This window comes from Eimeria acervulina, genomic scaffold (genome assembly GCF_000499425.1).
Source record: "Eimeria acervulina Houghton genomic scaffold, Eah_scaff33, whole genome shotgun sequence".
NCBI classification, from domain to species: Eukaryota; Apicomplexa; class Conoidasida; order Eucoccidiorida; family Eimeriidae; genus Eimeria; species Eimeria acervulina.
In genome coordinates, this window is record NW_013549878.1 from 82,765 (window position 1) to 108,579 (window position 25,815).

At 49.4% G+C, this 25,815-nt stretch overlaps 4 protein-coding genes across 4 annotated transcripts; 3 read left to right on the plus strand and 1 right to left on the minus strand.

Annotated features, from left to right (window-relative positions):
- Positions 1–6,120: 6,120 nt before the first annotated feature.
- On the plus strand, positions 6,121–10,185 carry EAH_00007350 (hypothetical protein, conserved; the record flags this gene model as incomplete). The annotated part of the gene is made up of 1 exon (XM_013395914.1): positions 6,121–10,185. The coding sequence occupies one exon, from the start codon at positions 6,121–6,123 to the stop codon at positions 10,183–10,185; it is 4,065 nt and encodes a 1,354-aa protein (XP_013251368.1).
- Positions 10,186–10,597: 412 nt separating this feature from the next.
- Positions 10,598–10,864, plus strand: EAH_00007360 (hypothetical protein; the record flags this gene model as incomplete). The annotated part of the gene is made up of 1 exon (XM_013395915.1): positions 10,598–10,864. One exon carries the CDS (start codon positions 10,598–10,600, stop codon positions 10,862–10,864), a length of 267 nt encoding a protein of 88 aa, XP_013251369.1.
- An 813-nt stretch (positions 10,865–11,677) lies between these two features.
- EAH_00007370 (hypothetical protein, conserved) lies at positions 11,678–18,401 on the minus strand (the record flags this gene model as incomplete). Its single annotated transcript, XM_013395916.1, has 9 exons — positions 11,678–12,033; positions 12,155–13,071; positions 13,315–13,380; positions 13,618–13,766; positions 13,937–13,958; positions 14,153–14,268; positions 14,636–15,329; positions 15,669–16,048; positions 16,350–18,401. 9 exons carry the CDS (start codon positions 18,399–18,401, stop codon positions 11,678–11,680), a joined length of 4,752 nt encoding a protein of 1,583 aa, XP_013251370.1.
- A 5,215-nt stretch (positions 18,402–23,616) lies between these two features.
- Positions 23,617–24,984, plus strand: EAH_00007380 (peroxisome biogenesis factor 7, putative; the record flags this gene model as incomplete). The annotated part of the gene is made up of 1 exon (XM_013395917.1): positions 23,617–24,984. The coding sequence occupies one exon, from the start codon at positions 23,617–23,619 to the stop codon at positions 24,982–24,984; it is 1,368 nt and encodes a 455-aa protein (XP_013251371.1).
- Between the last annotated feature and the right edge of the window lie 831 nt (positions 24,985–25,815).

Below are 25,815 nucleotides of genomic sequence, written 5' to 3' on the forward strand. Positions count from 1 at the left end.
CTTAGGGAGGATTATGCGTTGTATATTGAAGAGGCGTGGAGAAGGAGTTGTATCTTGCAAGAATACTTGATTATTGAACAGTAATTAATCCGCTGTTCCCCTCGATGCAGTAGCAGACGGCAGCCTAGACCCGTCTGCCGCTGCGCCCTGCAGACGAGGCGATCGTGGTATAACTGCTGTTGAAAGCTGCGCAAAAATCGTAAAATTGATTTATTTGTTCTGGAGGGCTCTCCACAAAGAAATCCCAAGAAATTTCCCCAAACCAAGGCTGCAAACCAGCGACGAGGGCTGTGGTGTATGCCCACAAGAACAAACCGCAGGTGCACAGCCAGCGGCTCCTGGAGAGCAGAAGGGACCAAAATTCAATTGAATCGAATTCTTAAATTCTTTAAATACAGAAACGAATTATGTCTTGTGCAAAAACGGAGCACAAACAGGCCGCGAGTTCACCCGTTCAACGCCCTAGGAGGAAACAGGAGGCAGAGAGGCCAGAGGCGACAGGGGTTGACAGGCTGTGTTCAGTTGCAAGGTTCAGCAAACAAACACCAAATAGAACACTTGAAGATTCTCTTGTTAATTTGCAAACTTAAATTAAACAAGCAACACAAAGCCGCTCCAGGGCATGCGTTCGCGGCAGCCTCCTCGAGTAGCGCCTATCTACGCACTAAGCGCAGACTGCAGCAGCAGCCTCTGCAGTTCTGTTCATAACTACTGAGTTCCAAATACCGTTTGAATACTTGCAAAAATCGTGTTCATCCTCTGCAGAGCACAGATATGCCATTATCCCTCAACATGCAAAACTTCCCACAGAATGATTGTGATGGAAGTTCACGATCTCATGCGAGGGCCGTTGTGAGCTGCAATCGAGCCAAAAGTCTTAAGCAGAACAGTTCTTAGAAAGCAGCTGGCATCATTTCCTATCCCTAGACGTTCTGGGCTAAGCGGCCCAATAGCCTCAGGCTTGAGGGGAAGAGGCTGCCTGACATGTTGCAACGCGCTGCGTAGCAACTCATGATGCAAGGCACCTTCGTATACAAACCGAACCTAACACAGGTGTACAACAGTTGTCTACAGTGTTTATAAAGGCATAAACACTTTAGACAGCTCTTGTACTAATGCTTGCGGGCAGGCTGGCTACTAGGCGAAGTAAGTCTTTATGTACCAAGGTCGGACACACGTTGCTACAACGATGAAAAAAAGGAGAAATAGGTGGCTGGGCATGCTCATGTACGTCGATGACGAGAATCCTCGGCATTGGCCAAGGAAAACCGTGAAATGCAATGGAGTCAAAATAACAACAAAGAGTTCCCCAGAGCAGCTGACATGCGTTCCAGTATCCAGGGTTCCTTGGCACAGCTGTAAGTATAGGTATAACGAATCCTATCGATCGTATCTTAGGATCCTCGTGAGTTGCAATGGTGTCAAAATACGAAAGTTGCCCCAGGGGTCTCTGCCCAGCTGCAACTGTATGACAGTTTTCAGTTTTCGGTATACACGCAGGACCGTCGTGAGCCGCCGTGGAGGCAAGACACTTGAAATAAACGTCGTCAAAAATAGTGGACCTACCGACAGTCTCCAGCCATTCTGGTCACCGCGGCACACTGCCTGCAGCTGTGGTTGGCGGCCTGCCCGACGTGCGGCGCAGCTCGCTTCAACTAGTGCTGCAAGGCTACCGCACACGCAGGCGTGCTTTAGCCCTCTACTTCATGCAGGAACACCACAGACGACGGCTAAAAGCTTTTCTTGGCCCTCAGTATAAATATGCGTGCAGTCAGACAAAGCACGTTCAAACTGAGCTACGCAGCCCCTAACCTGCCTCTTTCTCTCCCTAAGGATCCCATACGTTCAGGAAGGGATGCACACAAGGGGGAATTAGTTGGCGCCAGAGGGCAGCTACATGTCACGAGATGGGCCCCTCTACATCCCCTTTACATAAGTTACTGAGCAATGCTCAACGAAAAGTTTTACGCGACTCAGATTTACTCTGCGCTGCGCATACCAACGCTTCTACTCCCCGCTGCTGTGACGGGGAGGGAGCCATCTTCATGAGGAATTCCTTCGCACAAGTGATCGACCCACTCGGGTTTTCGATCTCCTGCCATTCATCACAATATTATCGTCTTCTGTGGCCTCTAGGAGTCGTCAGTCGCGTTGTCAGTATCTCAATCTTTTCGAACTGTTCTGGCGATGGAATTGTCGCCACTTCGTGAGGAAAAGCCTTGGAAAGTTCAGTGATTCGCTGAATCGCTTTAAAAGCCCAACATCAATGGTGTGGTGACACCTCTATCTTGTTGGTAGGTCGACATGGCGTGTTGACACGTGAAAGAACGCTCAAGGGCCCTATCCAATGCATGGCACATCTCTTCAGCTGCCCGCCCTCACGGCCCTTCTGAAGCGCGTTCGCATCCACTAAAGCTTATTTGCATGCGCCGAGACGTGACGGCTGACCGTCGTCTTTCGTAATTTCTTGCTCAGCTTTCTTGTGTTTTTTTTGTGCATTCCCGCGCTGTTGCCAGCTTTACACGGAACTCTGCAGAAGCGGGCGTACGGGGATGGTTGCCAACACATAGGCCCAGCATCGGGCAAAATGACAGTGTTTCCGTGTAAACAACGGAACCTGGAGCACAACGGATAGAAGAGTGAGCTGTTGTACTATTAACCCATTCCAGACAAGGGAGCTAATTACGCCGCATCAATTCATTTGAATTGATGTGGCTTGTTCTGGACGTAGAGTCACCATTACTGCACAAGCATAAGGGCGGGCAGTTCCGTTCAAACTTCTGCCGCAGACTGGTCCGCGGTTGGTATGCTATGACCCATATGACTCGGCGCCGTGAATTTGCTCCATAATGAGCTATGAGCTATTTGGCGTCGAATCTTTCTCAATAATGGTGACTTTAGGTATAACCTGAGGCTTTCGGGCGTGAATAGTGGATGATGGGGAAGCTCCCTCTGCTCTCTGAATTCCAACAGAATGCGCCGTCAGTATACAAAGTTTCCGAGTCTATCCACAATAACGTATATGCTATCACAGTCTCTGGATCACGCCAAATTCACCGTGATATCCATTATGGTATCCTTCCAGATACGCTTGCGAATTGAAGGACTCTAAAACTGTCCTGGGTCAAGAGTGTTCCTTGGCTTCAATTGCAGACATTCCGGAAAAGTGAGCACATGTTCCTTGGCTGGTGGGTACACTCTAGGAAGTACGAATAACCGGGCCACCTAAGTCACCATTTGGTTGACCCGAGCATTACCTGCTGCAGCATCTTGCGCCAAGCATCTGGCGAGCAGAGTCGACCTGTTCAAAGATGTTGCACCCCTTGCTGTAACTACTGTTGCAAGACAGCCAAAGGCGCAGGCGTACCTACCCTCCTTTCCGATGCAAACAGTAACAACGTAGACAATTGTTGAACGGTTCCTTGACCCGTAGTAGTCAGCGTACGCTTCAGTAGATACGAATGTGCCCACTGTCGGCAGGCCGTGCTAAGCCCCAGCGTCGAGGTAGAAGAATCGTTTAACGGCAACGAAACCCTCAACAGGCTAGGTTAATCATATTGAGTGCATATGCGCCATGATTGTTGTTGTGAGATAATGGGAAGATCACGGGGGCGCGGACAAACGAGCATAAGAGAGCAGCTTTTGTGCAAGGTGGTTCACAGCACTTTTTATTCTCCTCAGGTGGTGAAAATATACTGTTCTCACTTTGGAGAGGAAGTAAGGCAGAAATGTAGGGGAAGGGGAAGAATACGAGCAGAATACACTAGTGGAAGTTTCGATACACTGCTTCCTGCTTCGCTTCCACTTGCTTCTCTGCACAAATTCGTTCTGCAGTATACTGACCCGCTTTTGTTTGCATAATCGTTATATATTGGAGCTGCCTTCGTCTCCATACGAAATCCTTGCTTATTTCACAACTACTTTTCTAACGGACACAATACAACTACTTAACCTTCCTACACGCGCTTTACTTGCCTTGTGTCACAACTGATTTTCATCGTTGCGGCTACTATTGTTTTGCTCTACCACTTGTGGTTCCCTCACTCACATATGCTTATTAAAACTAATTAGTGTTATACTGATAGTGAATGCGCATCGCATGGAGGCAAATCATTCCTATGCTCTCATCCACTACACCTCCTTCACTGCTTTCAATTATTTAAACACCAAAGTATTTAATGCATTGTACGCATCAAAAATATTGGATACATTGATTGGCATGAACTGGATTCATCGAATGCATTTGATGCGCGAAGTGCGTGGACTCGTTGGAAGTCTTGCATGCGTCAGGATTAGGATGTATAAAATACATTGTGTGCGTTTTCTGGAGCTACGCATACAAAATAACAATGTTCAAGGCAAGAAGGAACAGTCAGTCTTCGGCTGGTTTCAATGGCTTGTGAGGTGTATTCAGCGCCATTCACGATCTGCGTTGCGGTGGACGCCCCTTCAATTGGCTTGAAACTCAAATGATCTCCTTGTTTAGCATTGCACCCCACCCTCCTGCTCCAGCATGGCTTGTGTTTTCACTTTTGGCGTAAATAGGTGGCATTTGAATATCTTAACAATAACTCCTCTCAATTACATAGCAATGCACCAATAATAATATAAAGTAAAGTTATTTGAATATGCGTTGTATTGGGGATGCTATGCCGCCACTTGTAGATCAGTTTAGCTATAGAGGGAGCCAAAATACCATTCACAGTGTATACAGTGTTTAGCGTTATCTTCCATGCTCCCTCGAATGCACCTAAACAGTTAAGGGGGGTGCATGCGGTGTAGACGTCTGCAGCCCGCTCTCTTGAGACTGCAGTTTCTATCGGTTTGTTACACCACCTGTCACACTTGCATGCAGGAAGCAGTGGCTTCGCGAGTTGCTGGCCTCTGATTTTTCATACAAAGGCTTCCCACTAGGTGAATTTCCTCCTTGCATATCCCTTGGGATTGCAGATAACTGCCTTACTTCATCCAGTGTATTTTAAATTGACCCGTATACTACTCGCCTATCTTCTGCAGTTCTTTTTCTGCACAGTATTTCCGCAGATTTTGACTTTTTAGTGGGCAGACAGTGTTGAACGTGACGTGGGTATGACGGACTGCACACTGCCACTTCATCGTGCGGCAACCACCTTCCTCAAGAATGGAGGCCGAACCTATGGATCTGAGGTGTTAGAAAGAAAGCCCAGATCATACTTTCACTTTAAAATTCCCTTTAAATATGCATTTGGGTTTCCGGAGGCGTTTCGACCTTGTAAACTTTTCAGGATGTGTGCCAGATCTGGTCAGGTACGTCGTCGTCGCCGAATCTAAAAGCTTTTCAGACGAGAACAAATATCCTCTTTTATACTCTCGACTGCTATATTTTATAACAACTGAGCAGTCGAAGCCTTCAACCTCCAGGCTTCACAGACGCATTCTGTGAAATATGCAATTGACAGGTAGCACCCGGTCTAGCGACGAGAGAAGGGCCCCTGGTAATACATCTAAACCAACTATTTAAGAATAATAAACCGAAGTAGTAATTCCACTGGCTGTAAAGGACTCGAAATGACGACAAGGATGAAAAATCCAGCCCCAAGTTCAGCATGACAGTACTCTTGTGCTCGGTCGAGCCCGTTCGCATGCGCGTGTATTCCCCTTTTCTCCTTTTTCCTTATCTCAAATATTCTTTTACGAATCTTTTTCGAGTTTTAATTTGAAAAGGTTGGCGTTCAGCTGCTGCAAGCCCGGTAAATATCGCTGGCGACGGCTGCGGCCAACTCTCAAGGTCACTCGAGGACCCCTGCCTCATTAGCGATACAGGAGCAAGAGCCCGCAGCGGGTAGTAAACTCCTTACTGCAATTGAAATTCAAATTCTCACGCATTTTCATAGCAGGTGAAACATATTGAGAGGTACGAGGCGAATATTGCAAGCCCTATTGCTGCCTGTTGCCCGCCTACTCGTCCATCTCGATTTGCTTGCGAGTATCCATGTTTAGAACTTCCGAACCGTAGCTGTTACAAACTAAATCCTGAGTTCCAGTGCAGTCCAATGGGCGTTTCATGAGAGTTGCAGCTGCCTCTTTGTAAGTGTGGGGTTGGCCTTCCAACAGGTTTAGCCTGCTTGCTCCTGCAGCAGCATGAGAGCAACAGCCACCGAGACCGCTGCAGGAACCTCTGCGGGTCCCCGCAACCTGGGGCTCACTCCGCCTCTCCGGCTAAAGCAAAAGCCACGGAACTTGGGCGAGAAAGGTACTGCCCATGGGCCTGCACAGGCCTGCTACAGCACTTGCAGCACCTCAGTGTCGACTAAAAACGAAAGAAGTGAATGCGATGCACTGCCTCCTTGGGACTTGGAGCCCCAACCCCGTCATATATTGTTTCGCGACTTATCTCCTTTATCTCGCCGCCGAATTCCCCTAACGATTTTGAACAAAGGCACGAGACCGCAGCCGGTGCGCGTCTTGAACAGGCATCAAGGAGACCTTCAGATCGGCACGGGCCTTCACCTTTCACCGGACCCAATCATTTGTCCTTTGTTGGCCCCCGGGCTTTCCCTGCGCGTAAACGTGGGGGCCCCGCCTCTTTTGGGTCCCTCTGTTGAACAGGCGCTGAGGGTGGTTGGCCCAGGAGGACGAGAGGTGGAAATCCCTGTTGAGGGGAGGGCTCCGCTGCTGAGTTTTACTTGTCCTTCTTTGCTGCAGTTCTCGCCAGTTCCTCCGGGAGTGCAGCAACAGCAGCACCTGCCGATAACGAACACGAGTCCTTACAGCGTGAAGGTGCACGTTGAAATTGCCCAAGGCGCCTCTCTTTCACTCAAGACCTTGCTTAAGCAGCAGCTGCTGCAGCTTTCCTTTCACCCGCAGCAGCTTGTCTTGGAGCCCGCAGAAGTCGGCTGCATCGCCGTGCACCTCAAGGCAGACACCCCAGGAGAGGTTAACCTCCCTCTGCTGCTCGTCTGTAAACGAGCCCTGAAAGCCCCTTCTTCTCCTCGATGCAGTCTCGTATCGCCTGGTGGGTGGCAGCGCAAGAGGCCTGTGGGGGCCCCCCGCCCCCGGGGCACTGCGTGTAAGCAGCGGGAAGCTGAGAGGATTTTTGCCAAGAGCAAGGGGCCCCCCGAGACGCAGACTGTGCAGTGGTCGGGGCCTCCACCGAAAGTGGAGGCCCAGCTGCAGCTGCATGCGACTTGCGTCACCCCTCGTTGGGCATTCACAGTAGAGGGTTCAGAGTTGCAGGGTATCGACTTTGGGGCTGTCTTTCACGGAGAAGAACGCAGCCTGACGGTGCATGCAAACAACTTGGGGGCTCTCCCTCTCGCCATGAGCTTCCTCGTGCCTCAGGCCAGTCTCTCCTGCTTCGCAGCAGCAGGCCCAGGGCCTCCGAAATCCCCGCCTACCCCCCTGCAGCTAACCTCAAGCAGAGTTCCTAAGGAGCTCCAAGAAGAGGCGCTACACCTCGAACCCCTTGCCCTTCCGCCTTCGTTGCGCTCGTCTTCACCCCGAGAAAGCAACGCAGCCCTACGCCTCAGCAACGGCAGCAGCAGCAGCAGCAGCACTGCATGCGCTGCATCAGAAAGCAATCCTAAAAGCACAAAAGAAGCGGCGACAACTCAACGCCGACTCAGCACAGCAGCAACGCCCCGTCGTAGCACCCGCATAATCCCCACCGCCCCTAGCTGCTCCACCACGCAGCAGCAACAACAGCAGCTGCTGCTTCCGCAGCTGCAGCTGCAGCAGCTGCAGTTCCGGGAGCAGCCAGAACAAGCAGCAAACCCAGCCTCGTCGCCAGATGGAACCCATACAGAGGCAAGAGGGGAGGCGGCCCCTTCACTTGCTGCTCGACAGGTTTTTTCGTCTGACTCAGAAGATTTTGACGCGCCCGAGTCTTTCAGAGGTGGGGGCCCCCGAGACACTCCCTGGGAAGCCCTGCTGCAGCAGTTTACCACCCCGTCTTTACAGGAGGCCCCCCTGGAGGCCCCACATCCACCGGCAGAGCAGCCCGCCGCACCCCCCGTAGCAGCAGACTGCAACAATTTTCAAAGAGGCAATCAGCCCAGGCGTGGGGGGCGGCCTTCGCGAGTACTTCACAGGAAAGGAGTACACCGCAACGCAAATGCAAAGGCAAATGCCGCCTCATCCTCTTCGACATTGCAACCCTTAGAGGCTCCGAAGGACGCTTCAAAGGAAGCCCGACGGAGCCCGACACGAACACCACGCCGACAGGCGCTGCAGCAGCAGCAGCAGCAGCAGCAGCAGCAGGAAACGCTCCGAGGGCAGACAGCTTCTTCCTCAACCCCCCATCTAACTGACATGCAACCAGTGCCCCGGCCCACTGCCACGGCGCCTCACCAGAAGCGGCGGCGGTCGGCGTCTTCTCACCGCGCCTCGAGGGCCAGTGTAAAGTCTCCTGCTGCTGCTGCTGCTGCTGCTGTTCCTGCTGGTTCTGCAGATGGTGCTTCGGGTACTGTTGGCGCTGTTGCTAGTGCTGAAGGTGCTGCTGCTCCTGCTGCTTCAGTTGCTGCTGCTGCTTCTGCATCATCAGTTGCCAGCTGGAAAGAGAAGCCTGTGTCTTTGTGGGGTCCTTTGGCGTTGTTGCCGGATCGGGATCGGCTTGACCTGTCGTCTCCCCAACAGCGTTCCCTCCCCTCCACCACTTTGCCTGTACAGCTGGCGCTGTGTCGCCGCCTGTCTAGCCCTTCAGTTGTTTTGGGGGCTATTGGGGCCCCATGGGGCCCCAAGGAGGAGAGTCTGGGGGGCCCCTTCTGTGCTATTGAGGTGACGCCTTCTGCGCTGCTGCTGCCCCCCCACGGCTCTGCTGCAGTGCAGCTGAAGCTGCGGAGTGAGCCGTGCGAACTTCGCTTTGGGTTTCAACATTTAGAAAATTTAAACGAAGTACAAACGCCAATGGCCTTCCACCTCCACGTCTTAGTTTCCGTTGCACGGCTTGAAGCTCCCCTCTGCCACACTAACTACGCCTCACCAAAGCCCCAGTCCCCCTGCAGCAGCAGCAGCAGCGGCTGCGGCAGCAGCAGCGGCAACAAGAACAGCAGCAGCTGCTGCAACGGCAGTGACGGCGAAAGATTGGGAGTGCCTGTGATGGGCCCCTTGCCTGCAACAGCAGAAGGAGACACTCCAAAGGCCTCCCTCAATGAACAAAGAAGCCCTCTAACAGCGAGGTTGTCTCTCAGCAAATCAAAGGGGCCTCAAGGACTGCCAGTGGTGGCGCGTCTCCGCCCAGAGACTGCAGGGGCCACTAGCGGCTTGGGGGGGTCTCGACGGAGTGTAAGAGGAGGAAGAGGAGACAGCAGCAGCAGCAACAGCATAAAGCAAGACAGAGGCACCGCGCCGTGTGTCTTTGCTTCCCTGCTGCAGCTGCTCCGCACCGCCATCGTTGCAGAAGCAAACGCAGCAGGAAAAGCAAACGAAAATAACAAGAAAGCATGCACACGCTCGCCTCCCTCCTTTCTGAGCTGCAGTGCAGACTCCTGCTCTTCTTCCTCCTGCTGCTGCTGCCCCGCTGACTCCCGCTGCTGCTGCTGCTGCTACTCAGGAGTCAACGACCCGCAAACTGGTGCAGGGCCCCCACGGACGCTATCTCCGCAGAGACGAGCAAGCAGCATCAGCGGCAACGGCAGCAGCAGCAGTAGCAGCAGCGCATGTGGCGGGTCTGTCGGTGTCTCGGATTCTGTGGTTGTGGGGTGTACACGCAACGGGGGAGGCTCTTCTTCGCAGCTCCTCAGCCTACCTTCTCTTCACCATCAGTTGCTTGCAGGACGCTTTGAGCTGCGGCTGCCCCGGCTTGAGATCTCCCCTGGGGCCCTTAATTTCCCTGGCTGCGTTGTGGGTGAGGAGCAGCAGCAGGTTCTGCTGCTGTTGAACTGCAGCAAGACGAAGCAGCTGGATTTTCATGTAGACGCGCGTCACCCCTTCCGTTGCAGACCTACCAAGGGGCTGCTGCTGCCTCAGCAGCAATTCAAACTACACGTTGTATTTACCCCTAAACACCTCGGGCCCAGCACTCAGACAATGAAAATAACCTTCTGTAACAAAGCCTATAAGCGCAGCATCCGGCTCACAGGCATGGGGCTCAGCAACCTTAAAACTACCATGCAAGAAGCAACACAAATGCAGCTGCAGCAGCAGAAGAAGAAGAACCAACAGGAAAAGCACCAGGAGAAGCAGCAGCAACAGCAGATGCAGCAGTAGAAAGCAACACCACCAGCAACAGACGCAGCAGGGGAAGTGGCGGCAACAGGAGACGCTGCAGCAAGAAAGCACCGGAACCAGAAGAGGCAACAGCAGTAGCAACAAGAGGAGCGGGAGGAATAGCAGTAATACGAGACACAGCAGCTGCATCAGCAGCAGCCACAGCAGTAGCAGCAGCTGTGTGCGTCGGATTCTCCGTTAGCTAGCGAGTTTGCCGCAGACCTGCTGCCCGAACTACGAATAATAAATTAAAAGGCTACAATTGAAATGAAGTTTTATTATTTAATTCAATGACGATTCAAGTTCTTCTTTGCGGGGATGCAGTCGCTACGGATAGCGGCCAAAGAAAAAACAGAAGATATGAATTGCTGCTGTTTAGGTGTGCGTACACTCCAATGCAAGGGATCTCACAATGGGCGATGAGAGCTCTTACTGCGGTATTTGTGATGAGCTGCTCTGTTCTTGGACGCTGCTCCTGCTGCAGATGAACAGCAGCAAACAGCAAAAGCCTCTGCCTTCTAGTCGCTACGAGATAGCTTCTGTGGGGCCGCTGTACACTGGGGTGAACGTACACCGCCCACAACTCCCACTCACCTCCTTTCGAAATGAAAGGGGGAGGGTGCTTTTCCTGCAGCTGCAGCAGCAGCTGCAACAGCAGCTGCAGCAGCAGGTGCAGTAACAACAGCAGCAGCAGCTGCAACAGCAGCAGGGTATCTTGTATTTTATTTCGGACAGATGTTAAAGCTTTAAAGGCAATGCATATGCTCGCTAATTAGGTGCTTTCTCATGAAGTATAATACAATATACACTATATATATGTGTACATATCTATAACTATATATATATGCATGTACAGCTGAGCCTCTGCAGATGCATTTTATACACAAAAACCCCTTAGAGATGCAAATAAATTTCTCTAAATTTCTCTGCCGCGTCGTTCGCTGCTCCCATCTGCCCCAGATGGGAATATCGATAGTCCAACGAAGTATGTATAATGCATGAAGGTACATGCGTGTATACATGCATACATATGTTTACAGATGCATATATATATGCATATATATATAATATACTTCGTTGAATATCTATATATATCAGCATGTATATAGATAGTGTGAGTGGAGGGGCTGGCGGCGAGAGGATGGAGAGGATGCGCGGCTACACACAAACACACCTAAACTCCAAACAGTAACTGATTAGTGGGCGCATTTAAGCTGGAGGGTGGGAAGAGAAGCCCCACAAGTGCAGCAGTTCTTCTGCTGCGTATATTAATGAGACTATGCTTTAGGAAGCGGATATTATTATTATTATTATTACTGTTACTATTGTTATTGTTATTATTTTTTTACTATTATTATTATTATTGTTGTTGTTGTTATTGCTATTGTTGTTTTTGTTGTTGTTTGCTGATGGCATGCAGAACTGAAATCATGAACTCTAAACGTTCAGTTTAGGTCTCAAATGAAGAGACTAAAGAGACAAAAGGATTATATTATTCTTGAGGTGGAAACGCCATTGTACAGCAGCCGCGGTAGGGAGGGGTGTATGGAGAGAGGGGCTCATCTACTGCTGTGGGGCAGGAGGTATACCAAGGCACTTGAGGGCCTCCACTAGAACCCGCAGAAAGAAGCACCTCTTCATGCGTATTGACAGCAGCAGCACCAGCAGCAGCAGATGCTGCTGCAGGTGGTCGGCTTCGCACGGCATGCACAGCATTAGGTCTTGGCTGCTGCTGCGCCCACTGCCCCCCAGAAGGAGGTGGGGAGAAAGCAGTAGCTGCTGCAGGACCCAAGTCATGCTGAAGGGAATGCTCTGCCTGCTGCAGCCTCTGAACAAGTGCGTCCATCTCTGCAGCAGCAGCATCAGCAGTAGCATCAGCAGCAGTAGCAGCAGCAACAAGAGCAGCAGCGGCGGTTTTCTTAAAGCCATTGGGGCAGCCACGAGGCATTATGCCGGTTGCTGCACTCACCTGCTTCGTGTGCAGCGTAATCCGTTAAGTCTGAGACTTTTGAGCTGATAAAGAAGTCGTTGCTGCTGTTGTTGTTGTTGTTGTTGTTGTTGCTGCTGCTGCTGCAGCTGCGGTCCTGCGTCAAGATAAGCGACGGCTGCACTAGGCGGGTCTTGGGGGTGCGGCTGGGGCTGTTGTGCGCGCTGCTGCTGCTGAAGCCAAGCGGCAAAGAAACAGGAGATACAGGAGATGAATTTAAACAAAAGCTATTCATTCCTTCATCAGCACGACATTCCCTGCTCGCCGCCACTCCGTACCCAACGCGGGGCCCAGATGATGAACTTTGCTGCAGTAGCGTTGGCTGCTGCTGCTGCTGCTGTTGCTGCTGCTGCTGCTGCTGTTGCTGCTGTAGAAAACCTTTAACATCCTCGCGCTTCTCGTGGCTCTGCAGCGAAGTGGGGGATGAGCGCAATCCGTACATATCCGCTACACCTGAAGTGGCAGCGGCAGCAGCAGCTGCAGCTGCAGCTGCTGCTGCGCCTCCGCGAGAAACAATAGGTGGAGGCAGATATATGAATGGCTTGTCGTATGAAGATGCCTCAGGACTCAAAGTGCGTTCCTGGTGGCTTCCAATTAAGTCGGTGGAGACGTCTAGCAGCTCCTGCAGCCTAGCGGATGCTGCTGCTGCTGCTGCTGCTGAGACCCTGCAAGGTAAGCCCCCTTCGAAAGCGCTGGGGCCCGTACAGACGGATTGCTGCGTTGCTGAAGCACCAGCGGCTGCCGCTGCTTCTGCTGCTGCTGCTGCAGCTGTTACACTGCATGCAGCAAGTGCAGCAGCGTGAGACCGCAAGGCAGAGAAGCCCAAAGCCTGCTGCTTTAGAATCTGTAATCTCAGCCGCGTCCCCAGCTGCAGCAGCATCTGCAGCCTTAGGAAGGATCTGCATTGCAAAGACATCAGGGAGCAGCACAACTCAACAAAATATACAAAATGTTGTATACTGCAGCAGCCCCCGCAGCAACACCTGCAGCTACAGCTGCATCAGGCAGCAAGCGGCAGCAAGCAGCAGCAGCAGCAGCGCTGAGTATCACAGGAATAGACACTTAGCAGCACTAAATTCTTTATTTTGTTTAGGCAAAAGCCCTCTGTTACACAAACGAAAAAGCCACCCAAGGGACCTCACCGCATCGTCTGGCCTGTGATCTGCAGCTGCAGGAGCTTCGCGAAGGCGTCGCGAACTTGGCGGAACCTGCAGCAGCAGCAGCAACAACAGCAGCAGGAAGAGCAGCAGCAGCAACAGCAGCAGCAGTCACAGCAGCACGAATGAGTAAAGCTGCATTTTCCTTGAGCACTATGTGCTTTCTGTTGTTTCTTTCGGTTTGTTCTTGGATTAATACTGTCTTGCTTTGTAAGTATATACTATATTATTCAATTACTTTTAGAGAAGCAATCTAGCTGCAAGACACAAATGCAAGAAAAGACCTACTGAGCCTTCTCTATGACGCATGCCAATTGGCGCGCTGCTTTTTTGCTGCTGCCTTCAGGCTGAGGCCGCTGCATGCAGAGCCACGCGAATCGTAAGCGTTGCAACTGCTGCTCCTTTAAAAGCAAACCAAGCAGCCACGCAGCTCTCATCTGAAGCACACACCACCACCAGCAGAAGCAGCAATATCAGTAGCAGCCGTGGCAGTAGCAGCAGTAGCAGCAGCAGCAGTAGCAGCAGCAGCAGCATAAGAAGCAGCAGCGGCAGACGCTAAGGCGCGTCCACAAGACTGCTGCTGAAGGGAGAGAGGATCCTGGGATACCCTAAACCTTAAATGCCAAGCCCTACACCCTAAACCCTAAACCCTAAACCCTAAGCTCTTGCCTTTTGTCTGCACAATTCGCGATCGTCTTGGACGTGTCTCTGGAGGCAGCTGAAGGCGGCAGACATGAGGCGATGCCGCTTCACTTGCAGCAGCAGCAGCAGCAGCAGCGCTGCTCTTGCGCGCTGCTTGCAATCCCTGATTGCTGCTGCCCACCTGTGTACGGCCCACGAGAGCCTTGCATGCAGCATCTGCTGCAGCGCAGCAGCCAGCAGCATTACTGCTCGCTGCTGCGGCACTTGTCGCATCGACACCAGCAGCCGTTCGTTCACCTGCACATCGCATGCACTCATATACTCACCAGAAAGCCTTAGCTTAGCTACCCAGATACCTAGATAGCTAGCTAGCTAGCTAGCTAGCTAGCTAGCTAGCTGCAGCCGCCTGCCTTCTTTTTTCTGTCGCTTATGTGCTGCAAGGGCTGCATGTACAGCTAGATGGCTAGCTAGCCACTAGCTAGCTGCTCACTTGCTGCATGTTGCTGCAGATGCGGAGTTTCTCCTGAGTGTTTGCTGCTGCAGCGTGGCGTTGAAGCTGCCTCAGCGAGCTGCGCATGCGAGCGCGGATGCAGAGGGAGACAAGGAAAATAGCTTGCTGTCTTTTTGCTTGGTTAGATAGATGGCTAGCTGCTGCAAACCATACCAGCCGCTGCCATCCCCACTTGAGGCGCCGCAGGCGCATGTGCTGCAGCAGCTGCTGCAGCGCTCGTTGCTGCTGCTGTCGCTGCAGCAGGAATCTTCGTAAGTGAACAAAGGCCCCATGAAGCACTTTGTTTTGCTGCTTCTGCATGCACCAGCAAAGCTGTGCTGCTCTTCCCTGCTCAGTCTGCTGCTGCGCTGTCTTAACAATGCGCAGCATACGTAACTTCAAGAAGGCTGCATGCAGCCGCCTCTCAAAGAGACGGTTAAGAGCATACTTGAGTTGCTGCTGCGCGACTTGCAGGTGATTTGAGGCGAGCTCCAAGTGCCCTGACGCCATAGCAGCAACAACTGCTGCTGTCTGCTGCTGCTGCTGCTGCAGCAGCGCATGCATTCGCAGCCGCTGCATAGCCCACCCCGAGTCCTCCCGCCTCCTAAGCCTAACCCATTGCTGTAGCAGCAAAGCTCCGCGGCATCTCTGTGCTATTTGCTGCTTCGTTGCAGCAGAATCTGCTGCTGCTATCGCTCTCAGCTTCCCTAAGAACTCGCGGGCCCAACGTCTCAAGGCTTCCTTCACCACTGCAGCCACCTGCAGCAGCAGCAAACTCCGCGTTGCTGCATGCAGCTGCTGATGCAGCAGCAGCAGCTGCTGCTGACAAGGAGGCCGATATAGGAAGTCCGGCACTGAAGGGCGGGACCTGCGCAGCAGCAAAACAGCAATCTTTAATCGTCTCTGTTCTTGCATTTGTCTTTTTCAAATATTCAAATTGATCTAATAAACCAATGCAACGGAGATACACTAGGACTAACAGGGCTGCTGCTGCTGTTGCTGCTGTTGCTGCTGTTGCTGTTGCTCACAATGCTGCTGCCTCGTGTTGCTGAAGCCGATGCACCTATATCTGCTGCTAGGGCCTAGGCTGCTGCTGCTCTTGACTCTACAATACCGCTAATACTAATAGTAGTACTACTCCTAATCCTGCTGCTGCTGCTGCGGCTGTTGCTGTTGCTGCTGTTGCTGCTGCTGGTGTGCCTCTCACCTCCATTTGTCTGCCAAGTACAAGATGTGTTTGAGGAGCGCATCTCTTTCTGTTGCGCTCTGTAATCCGAAGAGAATAGTTCTGGCTGCCTTATGCTTTTTCGTTGACCCTCCTCCCTGTGGGTTTGCTGCTGCTGCTGCTGCTGCTGCTGAGGCCACGAGCTTCATGCGATAGGGCGCCTTTCCTTTACAAGCAGCAGCAGCAGATATCTTTCCCCTGCCATCTACAGCCCAGGCAGAGGCAATAGAAGCAAGAGGTACTAACAAAGACACTTCTAGCGGCTCCGTGCTGCTGCAGAACAGCAGCAAGTTTTGATGCAGCAGCAAATCCTCCTCTAGCCAGCGCGGAGGCAGCAAACCCTTAAACCGCCACACCCGCATCTAACAAACAAACAAAACGCATGCAATAAAGATGTATGATGTTATAGGATTCTGCTGCTGCTGCTGCTGTAGCTGCCTCAGCACTGCTGAAGGCGGCATCAGTGATACTGCTGCTGCTCCAGATCCACAGGCATCAAAAAGCAGACAGAGAATATTGCTGCTTCAAGCGCGCAGCAGCAACGAAGCAACATAAGCAGCGCAGCCACAGGAACAGCGGCAAATCAGCAGCAGCACATCGGCAGCAGCAACAGCAGCAGCAACACCAGCAGCAAGCGTTTGTGAGCTCTTAGGGTGGACCTACTTTGAGAGTTGTTTCACTCGGAGAGGGAAGAGAAAGAAGAGCGCCGAGACTCTGCGCCTCAAGAAAGGCGTAAGAAGGAGAAGATATCACCGGCAGCATCTCAGCCAGCGTCCGTTGCTGCTGCTGCTGTTGCTGCTTCTGCTGCTGCGCCTGCGGCTGCGCGAGCTGCAGCGGTGCATCCGTTAGCGAAGATCTTCGAGGAGCAGCAGCAGCAGCAGAAGAGGCGAAAGGCCCATCCCCGTACATGTCAGCAGAAGGAGCAGAAGGTGCAGCAATAGCAGCAGCAGCAGCCGCAGCAGCACTAGCTCGCTGCTTCATGCTCTCACTGAGCCTCAAGCTCCTTGGAGAAGGAGGCAGCCGCAGCCCAAGGTCCTCTACGTCAGACCCTGCAATGGAGCCCGTACGGGTTCGATTTCCAGCAGCAGAAGAAGAAAATAGAGGGCGAGAGGCGCCATGCGCAGCAACAGCAGCAAATTGGAACGGGGAGACAGGGACAGCAGCACCAGCTGCTGCTGCTGCTGCTGACGATGATGATGCTGCTGATGATGATGCCGCTGACGCTGTGGGAGATAGCGGATTCAACGATGATATACAGGAAATAGGCGTAGCAGCGAACAGCTCTGAGAATGAATTCTCAGCAGCAGAACCGCGGCCCATGCGGCTGCTGCATTCGTTACTGCTGCTCCTGCTGCTGCTGCTGTTGCTGCTACTCCTGCTGCTGCTGCTGCTGCTTCTGCTGCTGCTCCTGCTGCAGCGCCCGCGGGGTACTTCTGCGTGCGTGCGAGGCTCTTCCACAGGTGCTTCCCCAACAACTGCAGCAGCAGCAGCAGCAGCTGCTGCTGCTGCTGCTGCCACTGCGGCAGCTTTCTTTGCTGCCGCAGCTGCAATGCTTTTGCTGCTCTGCAGCAGAAGAGGCGCCTTGCTGCTGGCGTGTCTAGCTAACGACGATACTCCACCCAATGCAGAGCTGCTGAATGAAGCAAAAGAGCGGCCTCTAGACCCTGATGCTGCTGCTGCTGCTGCTTCTGGCTGTGCTGCTGATGGGGCCTTCACCCTCAAAGGAATAACATGGCGTGCGAATGCAGCAGCACCTGCGAATCCATTCATAGGCCCAGAGTTGACGGGACCCGTTGCCTCTTCGTTTGCTGCTGCTGCTGCTGCTGCCGCTGGGTAGGAGTAGGAGGAGCGTGTTTCTTTCTGTCTCCACGGCCTTGCAGCTGCGGCGGTGACATCTGCACCTGCTGCTGCTGCAGCGGCAGCTGCTGCTGCTGCTGTTTCTGAGAGGCAAAGGAGCTGCGGCTGTTGCCGCAGCACTGGCATCGGCCGTGCGCATCCCTGACGAGGTGCTGCTGAAGAGGCAGCAGGGCTCTCTAGCTGCAGGTTGCTTGTTGTGCTGCTGATGTTGCTGCTGCTGTTGTTGTTGCTGTTGTTGCTGTTGCCGTTGCTGCTGCTGCTGTTGCGGCTGCTGCTATATTCCACAAAGCCTCTGGAAAGCCCAACTGTTCTCGTGGCGGCTCCAGCAGCAGAGTCAACAGCAGCAGAGACAGCAGCAGCAGGTGCAGAAGCATGAGGGTTCAGCTTGTCACATTTTCGGACCCCTCGGTCCTGCTGCTGCTGCTGCTGCTGCTGCTGCACACATGGGAGATCGTGGAGGTAAAGTGCAGCACTTTTGCATCGCCGTGCAGGCACTTGGTGCACCATGCAGGCGGTGTTGTTGTTGCTTCTACTACTACTGCTGCTGCTGCCACTACTGTTGCTGCTGCTACTGTTGCTGCTACTGCTGCTACTGCTGCTGCTGCTGCTGTTGCTGCAGCTGCTTGTGCTGCTGTTGCTGCAGCAGCTGCTGCTGCTATTGGTTTTTGCCCCTCTAAACGAAATCCATTCTCCAAATGGAGCTGTGTTTAAGACCACTGGCTCGTGTGCTGACTGAGCTTCTGTGAGTCCGCTGCCGACATGTGCTGCAGCATCGGTTTCAGCAGCAGAGAGAGCAGGGGGCCCCTGTAGGGGCCCCTGCAACGCTGTCGGTACCCTTTGCTGTTCTCTTTCAGTCATCTCTGAGGCAAAGGAAAGCCTCGGAGAACATCGTAGCTGCTGTTCTGCTGCTGCAGCGAGCATCGATTGTGCGCAGCGGCAAGCCAAGGGGGAGGGTGGGGCCCTCTAGCCCTTGGAACATCGACTTTGGGGTCAAAATATGGAAGACAAAAGATTAAATAATTGAAATAAAGAGAAAAAACCTTTTTTTAGCTCTAGGGAGAGCAGCAAGCTGTAGGCTGCCGCTGGCTGGACCTGCCTCGCCGCTGTGGCGGCCCAGCGATTGCTAACATGCAGAGCGGAGCTGCCGAGGGTCTATTGAAGAGAAAATTTTGAATTCATTGAATTCGGAATAAATTAAAAAACTAGTATTCCATTATTATCCACAAGATGGTGCGAAAATTCAAACGCCGCCGTCGGGGGTTAGACCCGGGCTGCTGCGGCTCAGGCTGCGTCTGCGATCTGCTGCAGGTTTAGCGCGAGCAGCAGAAGCGCCTCTTTATCTCCTTTGTTTCAATTGAAATTGCAAATAAAAACCTTTTTCTTTGAAAATGAAACGTGATTAAACGCAGACGACGAGATAGAGATCGCATACGCCCTCTGCTGCACGTAGCTGCAACGGCAGCCTCGCGCCTAAGTAGACAGAACAGATGCTTCTGTCTGCACAAGAAGAAAACCTTTTGAATAAATTCGTTTATTCTTCTTAAAACAAAATAAGTGAGGGTACATCAATAGGGGTAGATGCTTACACCTCTCCAAAGGCCAAGTTGTTATCTCGTCGCTATTCCCGCTGCTTCATTCCGAAATAAAACTATTAACCTTCTCCTCTGCTTCTATACTTCTCTCTTCTGACTAATAATAATAATAATGTGCCTATAAGATGTAGGCTTCGGAAGATGCTGCTATTCTTTTATTCTGTTTTCCTCAGCACGCTCAGCCCTGCTGTACAAGCATGCTTAAAATGCTCTCCTGTGGCCGTTGCACAATCATATTATGCGTACGTCAGTGTAAAAAGAAAAGCACATAAGGCTGGCAAAAGAATCACAAGTAAAGCTGAGTGTCTCCATCTACGAACAAGCCGAAGGCTAATGCGAGTCTCTCTCCCTGATATCTTCTAAAAATATTTCAAAGCCCTCTTCTCCTCGCTCTAAACTATGCAGTAGCCCCATCAGGCTTCTACGTGAAAACTTATCTGTTAGAGTTTCTAAGCGCATGCTTATCTGCTAGCATTCAATACGGGGGAATCTGCTGAGCTCCAAGACTCAGCACGCTGCAACACTCTCTGATACATCTTCTGAAAAGAACCTGAAGGAAGCTTCAGCAGGCAGCTAGTGTGTGTCACTGTTGGCCGCATTTGAATAATACAAATATCTGCATGCACACATCAAGCCAACGGCAGCATTCTTTTCTATTTGCTTACCGCTAACCACCAGAGCGTGTCTCAGTGAACATCTCAGTGCAGATAAACGGAAGCGACAAATTTTCCCTACAGATGCCGTTGCCATAACTAACGCCTAACTCCTAAAATATTCGCAGCCACAAAGTGAAGAATCTGCACACACCATCTGCAGCTTAGGGTATAAAGCTCTTCGAATTGCAACAATTGCAACAGGGATCTTAGTTCTGGACAGAGCGAAGAAAAAGCGATTGCCTTCTATGATTGCTTTTAGCTCATTTACATCGCAAAGATGTAGCTTTTCTAGAGTATCAAAGGCATAAAATTAGTAAGCACAACTGCAACGTGGAGGTGGAAACACAATGCAACTGTTGGTATTCTTTTTCTAGGCGTATCTTGGCATGCGGTGTCGAGGCATCCAAGGCAATGTCTCTCACCCAATGTTTTGAAAATGCACCGTTGAGGAGTCTGTTATAATTATATCTATCAAGTGCTATTGAGACAGTGTCTGCAAAAGACTCCGCTGACACAAGGCAGGCGCAAGCTGCTTTGGGCTTGCATATGCCTCTTTGCAGGTCCTTGCGTATGAGGGTTGCAAATGGCTTCGGACTCTGTGATCAGGCACTGAAAGGCCAAGCAAATCTTGAGGCCGTAGTGTAGTGAAGGTTATAGCCTGATGCAAATCGTTATTGAGACTAAGAAGATCCGGAGGTTATAGGAAAGCGCCCCAAGCGTATCTTCATAAGCGTGCTCTCCTCTCTTTCTGTCCATGGATACTTGGCGTTTTTGTTGCTTCACGAAGTGCTTGAGTCTTGCATGCAGCTAAGCTACTCTAGAGTGAGGCTATATTAATTCATGTGCTTTTGTATCTACCTTGTTGCCTTCGTCATTCTTCTTTTCTTCCCCGGCGTTCGGTGTTCCGGCCCCTCTCGCGGCTGTCTTCCTATTTCCCTATGCACCCATCCTTATCTTCACTTGGGCCTCCAGGCACAAAACAGCCTATGCTGTTTGAGATGATAGCAAAGACAGAAGCTGCATACTCCCTCTCTGTGAAGGTGTGCATGCGCTCTCCGCCGTTTCCTGCAGCGCCTCTGGCTTGCGTTTGTACCTCCCTGATCATTCTTTTTGGGACATTGATTTCACCCCTTCTACCACAAAAGATTTAAGTGATCTCGAAGAGCTGGAAATAGAGCTTTCTCATTCCTCGTGGGTGCTTTCAGGCGCATAGACCTTAGAAGGGTAGTCTGGAGGACATGCAGGCGACAGCCCGGCGAGTCACCCTGCGCATGTCTTGGATTGTATTTGCTATCCTGCTAATGCTATCCAAAGTAGAAGGCCAGTACCATGATAGAATGCTTCACTTCTACTCTTTCGTTGTAATCCTACAGCTTTGCCGATTCTCGTCTTTTGCTTGCCATCAGCGAAGCATTGTCTCTCAGGCTGCGCGAACCAAGAGAGAAGGGGATTACACTTCATCTTTATACCTTCAGATATTATGTCCACTTCGTAGCCTGTGAGAGGGAAGGCCAACAACTCCTGATCATTAAGAAAAACTTAAGTTGGCGAAGATTTAAGTCGAGCCGCAGCTACCAACTCCTGAGCATTACGAAAAGCTTAAGTTGGCACAGAGTTAACTAGAGGCGGATCTGCAGGTGCTGGACTCGTCTTTTTCAGCGCCATCTATGCGCCGCAGGTTACGTGGGGGAACTATTCATTTTTGTTCTTTTTCGTTTGTTTGATCAGCTGGAAACTGTCTCCTTCTTGTTAACCCGCATTAGTGTATTACTATATTCCTTCATAATCCACCTTCGTATCACTTTCTACCCGCCTGTAATCTCGAAGTATGCGACCTTGTTTATTACAGAAGAAGCAAATCCACCGCTCATGATGATCCCCCTATGGGCTTTCTGACTGTAGGAATCGCGGGCTGCCCTATGTTCTTGCATTTTGTCTTTATCAGAGATGAGCTGCCATTCAGAGTCTCAATATTCATAGCGCCTATACATGGGTCCTTTTCAAACTCATTTTTTCCTCGTCATTTAGGGCGGTTGACGCGGCTTTTCTTTCTTTGATTGATGCGCAAGTACTCCATTATCTTCGCCGGCTTTACCTTCTATATAGCATAGTTTTGTATCTGCAGCTCAGCCAGTCATGAATGGCTTCTTTCAAGGGAAGTCCTTCCATGTTTCATTGATATAGAGACTCCAAGTGCACAATTGGCGTTCTATAGTTGATGCACTGTGCTGCACATTGCTTCCCTTATATATATTCTCATTATTATGAGATATTCACCTCCTTTGCAGAGCGTGACATAAACCTGCACAGCAAAACATCTCGAGAAGCCTTCACAAAGATTATAGCCGTGGAAGATTTATATATATGCCTATTTATACGCATGCATGTATATATATATATGTATATGCATATATATATATATATATATACATATATATATATATATATACACCCATCATTATCGTTTCCGTGCCTAGGTAGAGCCACCACTATCATTTCTCCCCTTTTAATAAGGAAGATGCCGATAAAAAAGTGCCGATCTTGTGCTGGATACCTCTTAGACTTTGCAACACACCTTTCTAGAAGCCCTACTACAACGCAATCCCATATGCAAGCGTGCAGATCAACATCCTTCAGATGGGGGTTTGTATGCAGTTCTTGAACATACACTGCGGACTCAGTAGACACCTTATATGCATGTTAATCTGTACGTAGACCTCACTATACCATCCTACAAACCGTAACAGATAAACCAAAAAAAAAAGAATAGAGAGCAAATAAATGCATCTTCTACCCGTTGAGGGCCGTCCTCAGAAGAGCGTCTCTGTCAACATTGCTGAATCTGTATAAACAAATAATAATAAACTCTCATCATATGCATTGAATGTTTATTCAAGAATGAGACAGTTTGCCTTGCTGCGGTGTATATCCACCTCGGCGCTTCATTATATATAATATATATATCTATCGCTGCAGAAGAACGCATGAAGAATAAGGCAAATGCATTTAATTCCTTAAACAATTTTATTTACATTAAATATATATTATTTCTTCTAAAGAAAAGAAACAGAAGAATATTATACACAGAGGCTGCTGGGGCTGCTGAAGACAGACGGCGCTCTGCGGATTTCCTTTAATATTTGTCTTCAATCTTCTTGGGTCTTCTCCTCATAATATTTTGAATTTTAATATATTAATAATATTAATAATAATATTAATAATATTCACAACATTTTCATCTAAATTAAAGCAGAACCAGGGTGAAGAACCAGCTGTATAGACACTTCACGATGACAGAGGCGGCGAGGGAGACGTGAATAGAGTTTTAATAGAGACAGCTTTTATCTTTTTTTCTACGAATAAATACATTTATTTGTTTATAACAACAGATTTTCAGTAAATAATAACATTTAAACTTTGCAGTTTGTTGCTGGTCTTCATTCAGGGCTTCAAAGTGCAGCAGCTCCCTCAGCATATGTATTCTAAATAAGTAGTATACATTTTATATTTATGTATATATATAATATTAGGGTGTTGATATATTTTTTTAATCTTTCTCTCAAACACAGCTGCTGCTTCTCTTTTTCTTTTGCTTTGAAGCAGGGTTGGGTGTAGGAGCATATGATCATTATAACATTAGTTTTATTGCTGCTGTTGATGAAGAGGGCTTGAAAAGAAGAAGAAAATTCAGAGATATAAGGCATCATGAGGCCATCAAGTGGGGGAGTTGTGCAGATGAGCCGTCTGCAGTACTGCGGACAGGCTTGTTGCTTCTCTCCCTTCGACGTATCGCTTATTGCTGTTGCTTCAGCTAATCTCTTTGGAATGGCTGGCCCAGGTGCAGTTGAGGTATTTAAACTGCAGCCATCACCTCCCTCTCCTCCTCCTCCCCCTGCAGCAGCAGGAGCAGCAGCACCAGAGGAACAAGCAGCGGCTGCATGCGTTGTGCAGCCCCAAAGGGTTGCTTTGCTGCCTCATAAAGAACCAATTAATGATATAGCCTGGTCAGAGCTAAACGCAGAGACGCTCGTTAGCGGAGGTTGTGGGCGCAGCATAACTGTATGGCGCTTACAGGATTCAGATACTGCAGCAGCAGCAGCAGGAGCAGCAGCAGCAGCAGGAGGGTGTTATGGAGGAGAGGCTGTGCAAGAAGTAAAGGCACACAGCCGAGATATTACAACTCTGAATTGGAGTTGTATGAATAAACAGTTGCTGCTGTCTGCAGGCTTAGACAGCTTTATTTTTGTGTGGGCCTTACAGCATAGTCTGTCTCCTTTGATAGCTCTTAGACATAGTTTAAATGCTGCTTCTTGCTTCTGCTGCAGTGCACCTCAAGATGCTGCACTTGTTGCTTCTGTTGGTGCTGATGGACGGCTTCTTATACATGATCTTCGTCAGAGGCCTACTTCAGGTGTATGTACACCTCAGCCTGCTTGGGGTGTACATGCACATCTATGCGAAGCACTTTCCGTTGATTGGATGAAGCATCAGCCCTGGCTTCTTCTAACAGGAGCAGCAGACGGCACAGTAGCTCTATGGGATCTCCGCAAAGCCGATACCCCCAAAGCTACTGCTGCTGCTGCTGCTGCACCTGCTGCTGCTGCTGCTGCTGCTGCATCTAGTCGTATATATTCTATTCAAGCTCATCAGCTAGCTGTTAGGCGTGTAGTTTCACATCCTTTTCATCCTTGGAGGTTTGCTACGTGTTCTTATGATATGCAAGTAAACATCTGGGATATTAATGAAAATATAACTCTTCCTCAGCAGCAACACAGCAGCAGCAGCAGCAGCAGCAGCAGCAGCAGCAGCAGCAGCAGCGTGAGAGGGAGCAGCAGCAGTGGAAGCGGTGGAGGTAGCAGCAGCAGCGGGAGCACCAGCAGCACCCCCAGCAGCATCACGAGCAGCAGCACCCCGAGCAGCAGCAGCAGCAGCAGCAGCAGCAGCAGCAGTAATATGAACAGCAGGAGGAAGTTGAATACATATGAAGGTGTAGTAAACGGCATGCGTTTGCATGCAAGCTACGAGCACCACAGAGAGTTTGTTTTAGGATTAGACTGGAGTGTATTTAATAAAGGTATTGTTGCTTCAACTAGCTGGGATCGAAGTATTTGCATTTGGAATGCAGACACGGGCCCTGCACCTCCAAATATTTCGAAGAGGCCTCTCTACTTAAAAATGAAAGAGCCGAGCTAACTTATTAACTAACTCTTTTCTTTTGTTTTATATCATTTGCTTTACTTACTCTATTCAAATAACTTTGCTCTTTTATTTTATTTGTTTTACTTACTTTGTTCAAATAACTTTGCTCTTTTATTTTATTTTATATCATTTGCTCTACTTACTTTATTCAAATTGTTTTGCTGTTTTATTTTATTTGTTTTACTTACTTTATTCAAATAACTTTGCTCTTTTGTTCTATTTTATTTTATTTGTTTTACTTACTTTATTCAAATTGTTTTGCTGTTTTATTTTATTTTATATCATTTGCTTTACTTAGTTTATTCAAATTGTTTTGCTGTTTTATTTTATTTGTTTTACTTACTTTATTCAAATAACTTTGCTCTTTTGTTCTATTTTATTTTATTTGTTTTACTTACTTTATTCAAATAACTTTGCTCTTTTATTTTTATCATATTATTTGTTTTACTTACTTTATTCAAATATTTTTTTTCATGTAATATATAATATAATTTGCTTTCTTTATTCAAACAACTTTGTTTTTTATTTTATATATATTATGTTTTACTTATTTTATTCAAATACCTTGATTTTTTTAATTTTATATAATATGTTTCGTCTCATTTATTTAAAATATTAATATGTTTTACATCTTTCATTCACATCTTATATCTTGTTTCTATTATTTAAATAATACATTTGCTATGCTTTTATTTAAATATTATATATCGTTTATTCAAATAGAATATTTTAATTCTTTTACTCAACTTATTTATATATATACTATTCTTTTATTTAAATACTATATTTTATTTTATTTAAGTAATATGCTTCATTTCTTTTATT